Source organism: Delphinapterus leucas, chromosome 19 (assembly GCF_059928025.1).
Source record: "Delphinapterus leucas isolate spDelLeu-1000000601 "Yukka" chromosome 19, BTC_Dleu_Yukka2, whole genome shotgun sequence".
Classification (NCBI taxonomy): domain Eukaryota; kingdom Metazoa; phylum Chordata; class Mammalia; order Artiodactyla; family Monodontidae; genus Delphinapterus; species Delphinapterus leucas.
The window spans coordinates 46,603,467-46,611,375 of NC_143147.1; the positions used below are offsets into that span (position 1 = coordinate 46,603,467).

A 7,909-nucleotide genomic window follows, 5' to 3' on the forward strand; every position below is an offset into this window, starting at 1 on the left:
GCCCAAACCACCCCATGGGAGGAACACAAACTGAGTTTATTAGACTCAGGTGGACTTGACCACAAGAACAGCAGAGCCGGGTGGGTGAAGTTGGGGAAGACGTTGGGGCATTGAATGGAAAGAGAAGGAGCCAGGGGTCAGCAGGGAGGAAGGCACCTGGCTGGGAGGAAGGGACTAGGCATCACTCTTCAGCCAAAGCACCAGCTCAGTGTTCCTGGCATACTCATCACTGTCACTGTCAGCGTCACCCAGCTGTGCCTCAGTTCAAGTGGCCCCAGTACTAGAGTTATGCTTCCCTTCCCTCCGTCTCTACCTGGTGACATGCGTTCATCCTTCATGCCCAGTTGCCTTTGTGCAGGCTTCTCCCCCGCTCCACTCCCAGGCAGAATTATTTGCTCCCTTTTCTGCAGTCTCAGGCACATTTTTATACTGACACAGGACAATTGCGGAATGCCAGTTGGGCAATATTAATATAATTCTAATGGACACACTCCTCAGTTTATGATTTACTTGCTGGTTGATTTTTAATGTGCGTATATGTAGGATTTTACACGTGCACACAGACTGGTGATCTGTGGACACAAGTACCATTGAATGTTAAAAAAAATGAGGGGGGTGTATTTAATACATGGAAGTAATCTGCACATTTGTCCTGCAACGGCCTATAGCTGTTACAGTGTCCTGGTGGTTTGCCCCCTCTTGTGCCCCCATGTGTTATTCACCTTTGTGTTCCCAGAGCCTGACACACAGGAGGCCCCTGCCCTCGTGAGGCTTACAGCCTTATGGGGGCAACACCTTGATGAAACCATAAAATAAATATGTAGTCATAAAGTTCTATCTATGAGGGGAAAGAATGAAGCACTCTGGGAGAAGCAGGAGGAGGTGTCTCTTAGATTGGGGGCTGTTGGGAAAGTCAGTGACATGAGGAAATGGTGTCCTGCTGTCACTGTGTGTTGTGAGTCGAGGACAAGGACAATGGCAAGGGGATGACCCTAAGGGTTACCGCAGCCCTGCCAGCCTGCAGAGACAGGCCTGACCTCCACTCTTCCTCGGCAGATCCTTGAAATCCCTGACGGGCACCGTGCCCCAGCTCCCCCCCAGAGCGGCAGCTGTGATCATCCCCTCCTCCTCCTGGAGCCTGGAAACCTTGCCAGCTCTCCCTCCATGCCCCTGGCATCCCCCCAGCCTTCTGGCCAGACTAGCCGTGAGGAACACCAGGGTGCAGCCGAGGAGCTGACGTCCATCCCCAGTGACAAAGGTGAGCTGGGGAGGCCCAGGCTGCGGGGCCCACATGGGGTATGGGGTCATCTCCATGCCCTTTTCCAACTCTCATCAATTTCTGGCCACGCAGTTTTTACTTACTAACCAACTAGAATATCTTTGGGAGTCATCTATATTCCATACGTTATAGTGGTCCCTGATATAGATTCTAATTTATAATTTATATGAAGTTTCTGCACTTACAGTTTTATTTAATCCTCACTGTAATCCAAAGAAGCAATCCCTCCTACCCCCGTCTTTTGGCTGAGGTTCAGATGCCGTTGTGGAGAGCCCATGAGCCCGTTCAGGTGTCCACTGGACCCGTTACCAGCAATACATCTCAAGGCGGGTGTGAACGCTGTAAATAAAAGAATGTGGTCTTTTGCCCAGGGTCACACAGTTTGACCCAAATCGAAACCCAGGCTTTCTGACTCCAAATCTCCACTTTCTATTCTGCCGTGGCTGCGTCACTGAGAGGACAAGATAAGAGTCCCTCCTCCCCGTCATAATGATCCTGACATTCTAAAGCACTGTTGCCTGCATCACCTAACTTGATCCTCACAGCAACCCCATGAGGTAGGCTGGTCAAAGGCATGATCTAACAATACCGAGGTAAACAGAGCATAGAAAATAAAGAATAAATGTGAGATAAATACAGATAAAGTCAATATTTGTAACCTCGGCAAAGTACATTTGCTGTGTGGAAAGTGAGAGGAATCTTATCCCACAAGTTGGGTTGAGTAAAGATTGCTTGTCTGAGTCAGTACAAGAGCTCTTCCTGGAAGAAGGGATAGATATTCAAGACCATGGAAGGGAAGAAGCTGTGGTATGTTGGCAGGCAGGGCGGTGCAGTCTTGGAAGAAGGCAGAGATAGAGATGTTAGGATTCTTTCAAGTCTGAGACTTGGAGTTCCAGTCGCAGTCTACCTCCGGGGAATATGGAATTGGTATTAGACCCAACTTTTCCCTCAGTTCAACTGTGATTTTTTATCCTGTATAACAAGGTCTGTATTTTTTTTTCCCCCTTACAATTCTGGTTTTCTTTTCTTTATTTTTTTAATTTTATTTTATTTATCATCATTATTTTATTGGGCCTCTTTTTATGATATTTAATTTTTTAAATTGGAGTATAATTGCTTTACAATGTTGTGTTAGTTTCTGCGGTACAGCAAAGTGAATCAGCCACACATATACAAGGTTTGTATTCTTGTAAGGCTGCCTCAAAGATGTTTTAAGGTAGAGTGTAGACAAACAACCTGGATTAACATAACCACTGCCACCCACCGTACCATATCTCCCAGTCCCACCCCTTTACACCAAGGTCTGAGTCTGGGAAAGCGGAGACCTTCCTTTAGCACCATGGGACTCAGCCTTACTGTGTTTGCAGCTTCCCCTCCAGGCCACCCAGCCTTCCTTGAAGAGGGCAGCCCATCTCCAGTCCTTGCCTTTGCCTCCTCCCCTCGGCCCAATCACAGCTACGTCTTCAAACGGGAACCCCCGGAAGGCTGTGAGAGAGTGCGGGTGTTTGAAGAGGCCACGTGAGTACCTCAGCCGGTCGTGAGTTCCTCAGCCAGTCGGTGGGGGTCAGGATGTGCGAGGGAGGGACAGGGATGCAGGCTGAGCCCTGTGGCATCCCACCTGATAGGCCTCTCTTTAGTCTGACTCCCTATTGTCCTGGAGACATTGTCAGCTGTAGACGATCAGTATTGCAGTCTTTCCATGACCAAACTTGTTGACATTACCTCCTCTGAGCACCTAAGTCTTTGCTTATCATGATCTCCATAGAAACCTGCTCTCTGCCCACATGCCAGCCACAAGCGCAGCAGGAGCTGGAAAGGAAAGAGATCTGAAACCTAAATCCTTTGCTTCTTCTATTTTTTTCCATCCCCGGGGAAGGTGTGAGAATTTGCTAGACCATAATCAGAGAGAGAACATACTAGTAATTCTCTTCAGGCAGAGCTTAGAAGCGCCTCATGCCCACCGGTGTGGCAGGGGGAGCCTAAAAAGCTTTCTGATTGCTTCTGAGTCAAATCTTCACCCTGCAGCTGCAGTGGTTCAAGTGTCACGAGCCCCCAGACAGAAATTTCCAGTCCTTGCAAGTAAGGACTATGGAATATTCCCAAACCAGACTGGACAATTCAGAAGTCATTCTTAAGTTGATTTCTTTAGTACAGTTCCCTCCCGTTAGCAGAGAGAATCAAGAGCCAGAACTTTCCAAATGTCCCGCGGTCCCCCTTAGCAGGAGCTAAGCAGAGAGTTCACCACATTCCCACTGCCACTGTAATATTCATCGGGGCCGATTCACATTGGAAGCTGTGGATTCGATGGCAGTGGGGAAGTTTAGTTATGGTGTGCGAGTGGAGATTTAGCTAGGACAGGGTGTGGGGCCTTGATGGCTCCATCTGTATCTCAGATAAGGGAGAGGACAACCCATGGTAGTAGCAGGAGGTACTTATATAACCCAGAGTGGGAATTATGGAGAAAACCAGGGGCACTGAGGGTTTGCTCCCATCATCACTGTTGCCTGGCATCTCCCCAAGAACCCTCGATCCTCTGGGGTCGTGTGTGGGGAAGAGGCCAGATCTCGTAGCTTAAGCAGACTCTGGGCTCTTGTGCCCTTCCCCAGTCCACAGTATAGTTCAGTAATTACAACCTGGAATTGCTTGTGGCAATTAGGCTGTTGCTTGTCTTTATTCTTTTGTAGGCTCATAAGGACAGAAGAGGTTTAAAGTCATCTCATCCAGCTTCCTGCCCCTATGTTAACCCTTTGAGAGAGGTGGTGATCCATCAGTTACTTTCTTAGATATCCGGGGATAGAAATTCTCAGCTCATTGGTGTCTCTTTGTTGTATGAACTTTCCTACTGGGAAGTTCTTATGTTTAGTGGTTCCTCTGCCACATTTTTCTCTTCCTGGCTGCCCATTGTGTAAGATTCCCAGGGAGGGAATCAAGCCATTCAGGGTCACGCTGGTTGCCCTCACGTCCTTCGAGTGTTACTTGGTCTCCCCTGGGTCACCCTCCTCGTGCATGCATGCACACGCTGAGAGCATTCCCTCTCCTGCCCATCCCCCACCTCTTCCTAAAGTGGGATTCTTTTAAGCCCTTCTCAGTCAGGGGGCACCTCGCTGCTGCGGAGTCCTCTGGGACCCCAGGCTTCCAAACACACCCTGCACACAGGCCTTCGCTTCCCTCTACCTCTCCTCCCATCGCTCACGCTGGGCCAACATCCGTCCTCATCTGCGTGCCTCGCTCTTCTTCCTGGGTTTGGAATGATTAGAATTCTACAATTAAAATAGTAGTCAATTTGTCAAGCTGTACACTAAGTGCATTCTTCTGTATGTATACATTACACTTCAAGGAAAAGTTAGGCGATGGGAAGCATTGGTGCAGAGCTTGACTGTCTTCCCACACTTTTGTCTCCTTGCCCGGAATCCTCATAACCAGCAGCTTCTCAGGGCTCTTCACCCTTGAAGCGTGGCCGGACATTCTTCTTCCTTTTTTATCATAAGGATTCCTTACTCTAGAACTGTCTGACCTGACCTCTTTTAATCCTTTCATTTCCCCTACATGATCAGAAGGGTAGGGATTACTTTCCATGTTAGAGGTGAGGCAGGTTAGGCCAGGAGCACATGGTGAATTAGAACCTAGATCTCCTGAGAAGGTCTAGCTGCTGTCCTTTCCTCCCAGCAAGGGTTTTGAAAATCACACCTTTCAAATCTGCTCAAGAATTAGATTCTTGAGGTCAGTAGATTTCAATGGGGGATACTTTTCCCCCCAGGGGACATCTGGCAATGGTTGTCACAATTTGGAGTGGGGTGCTGCTGGCGTATGGTGGGTAGGGGCCAGGGATGCTGTTAAACATCCTGTGATGCACACGATAGCCCCACAGCCAAGCATCACCCAGGCCCAAATGCCAGTAGTGCTGAGGACGAGAAACCCTGCTCTAGGCTATAAAAAGTCCAAGTCACTCTGCTTGGATCTCTGCTTTCAGGCAAGTGGTCTGCCCCTAAAACACTGTTCAGTGATGAAATCTCTCAACTTAAAAGATCTCTCGGTCTCCTTTTCTAGAATCACACTGTCAGGAAGTTCTCCTTTCCGTCTAGCTTTAATCCCTCCTGTTTTTAGCTAAAGTAGATTTCCTGTTGTTTAGCCATATTTCTAAAACATGGAGAGCTGAGGGGCCTACTGAGCGCTGGTTGTTGCTCAGCAGCCTGTCGTGTTTTTGGTCAAGTCACCAACATGTTTGAACAGAGCCCTAGCTCCCTCGCTCCCCTGACGCTGGGACACCTCTCGCCCCTTCTCACCGGCTGTTCGTGTGCATGCACACATGTATGTCTGTGTTTCTCTCTCCATCCTCCAGGTCCCCAGGTCCTGACCTGGCCTTCCTGACTTCCTGTCCTGACAAGAACAAAGTCCATTTCAACCCAACCGGCTCGGCTTTCTGCCCCGTCAGCTTGATGAAGCCCCTCTTCCCCAGCATGGGCTTCATCTTCCGTAACTGCCCCTCAAGCCCGGGGTCCCCTCTTCCCCCGGCCAGCCCCAGGCCACCGCCTCGGAAGGATCCAGAGGCCCCCAAGGCCTCCTCGCTGCCATTCGAGCCTTGGCAGCGCCCCCCACCGTCAGAAGAGCCTGTGCTTTTCCAGAGCTCCCTGGTGGTCTGAGGGCCCCACCCCCACTTCACCATGGAGACCAGTGCCTTGGTGGCAGGCCCCTCCCGAGCTCCCCTGAGACGGGGGATGAAGGAGCCCTTCCCTCCTGGCCTTTGAGCACTTTCATTCATTGTGTCAAAGCCCTGGGTCCTCTTCCCGATGGACCCCTGCCCCTTCGAATGTGAGGGGACCTGCCTCCTCCACTAGCAGCTGGGCAGCTCACGAGTCACACCCGTGTTCTTGTCACCTCTCTCACTTGGTGGAAAACTCACCCAGAAGGTCTTGGGTCCCCCACCCCTGGGTGTGAGTCCGAAGGACTGTGTATGGGGCCCTTGTCTTTATCATGGAGCAAGCTGGCCATGATTAAAGGAGAGCGGACACCACAGATTTCCTTACCTCTCCTCCCCAGACACAGACGAGGAGACCCGAATAGATTCCCGATCCTCTCAGTCCCATCCCCCTACCTCCCTCTCATTGGAGGAGCTGACCAAAGCAGCCCGAAAGGGCCATAACACTTGACCAATCCAGCTGCTGGCAGAGGGGGAAGCAAGCGTTTTCCTAAGTGGCATTTTCATCTCGCTTTCACCCTAAGATTGTCTTAAGCAGCAGCCCAGCCTGCCCAGCCCCAGGTGGGTAGTAGGGGAGAGGGAGAGCTGGCATTCCTCCGGGTGGCAAGTGGTGACTCTCCACCCTCCACCTGCCCCAGGACTGGGTTGGATTAGAAAAATGCCTATTTTTCTTGTATCGATGTAGAAACTCTATTTTCTCCCAAAGACACTATTTTTGCAGCTGTTTGAAGTTTGTATATTTTCCATACTGCAGAGCTTACACAAAATCGAAGAAGAATGTTAATGTTCAAGTTTTATTATCCTGTGTTTAGAAGTTGTGTTTTTTTGTTTGTTTTTTGCAGATCTTGGTGTTAATAGACCAAATAAATAAGTATTCCCAGCAGCTTGAGGTTCTGTTAAATATTTTTTGGGGGAGGGAGCGGGATGGAGATTGAGGGTATCATATTAATCACTTCATCCTTGTCTTTAAGAGGAGCCTTTACTTAATACATAATGTTGGGGGGATGGATCCAGAGTCTGTGTCCTCAGGACAGCAGGCTTGCATTCTCTACTTGGACATAGAAACAGTAGGGCCAGGGAGAGTCTGTCCAGAATGAAGAGTGTGGTGGAGGTGGGGTGAAGGAGTCAGTGGGGAAGTCATCCTTTCTTGGGTGAGTCTGGAAAAACACCCTAAGGGAGAGTGGATTTTAGCAGGGACATAAGGGTGACCAAGGGGAGACAGTTTGACATTGTGGGTGCTCCTTGCATCGGCAAGGAAAACAAGATGAGGGAATGGCATTCAGATCGAATCTCTGGGCACAGTTTTAGGGAAGCTTTAGCTCCTTGTGAGTATTCTTTGCACATCAGTGAGTACCCACAACACAGAGGGCGGAAGAAACTGTTCCTCAGCTTTATAGTTGCCCCCCCGTAAGCGCTCTTAGGCTTTCGGGGAAAATGAGAATAACCATCCGAACATTCGGATAGTGCTTTGCAATTTACAAAGCATTTTCACAAAAGACACATTATCCCCACTGTGTGGGTTACAAGTCGACTACCCCAAGGGCAGTCATGATAACTACAATTATATCTATCTATCTCATAAAACCTCAAAACAAACTCTTAAGCCAGGCTATCCCAACTACCATGTATTGGCTAGGTAAGCATCGGATACACTGTAAAATGCTTTACATAAAATGTCATTGAAATATCACAAACCATCTGATGTGATAAATCCCACTGTACTAATGAGGGAAAGACAAAAAAAAAATTGATAAACCTTGCCCCCAAAACACAGGTACAAAGCGGGGAAGCTAGGACTGGGAACCAGATCTTTTGAATCCAATGCCTGTGCTTCTAACCACAGTACTCTCCCGCTTGTTACATTTCCATTAATTTCTGATGAGGAAACTCGACTCAGAGGTCAAGTGAATTGTTTGAAGTCCCAGCTGGTAAAG

General features: G+C 49.0%; 1 protein-coding gene across 2 annotated transcripts in view; it reads left to right on the plus strand.

Moving 5' to 3' along the window:
* Positions 1-6,858, plus strand: part of FAM117A (family with sequence similarity 117 member A) — a 42,680-nt gene extending 35,822 nt beyond the window's left edge. For both annotated transcript variants that reach the window (XM_089901112.1, XM_022557732.2), the window contains 3 exons: positions 1,057-1,258; positions 2,647-2,797; positions 5,619-6,858. In XM_089901112.1, coding sequence (XP_089757238.1) covers positions 1,057-1,258; positions 2,647-2,797; positions 5,619-5,919 — 654 coding nt within the window. In that variant the 3' untranslated portion in view covers positions 5,920-6,858. The remainder of the gene's footprint in view (positions 1-1,056; positions 1,259-2,646; positions 2,798-5,618) is intronic.
* Positions 6,859-7,909: the final 1,051 nt, after the last annotated feature.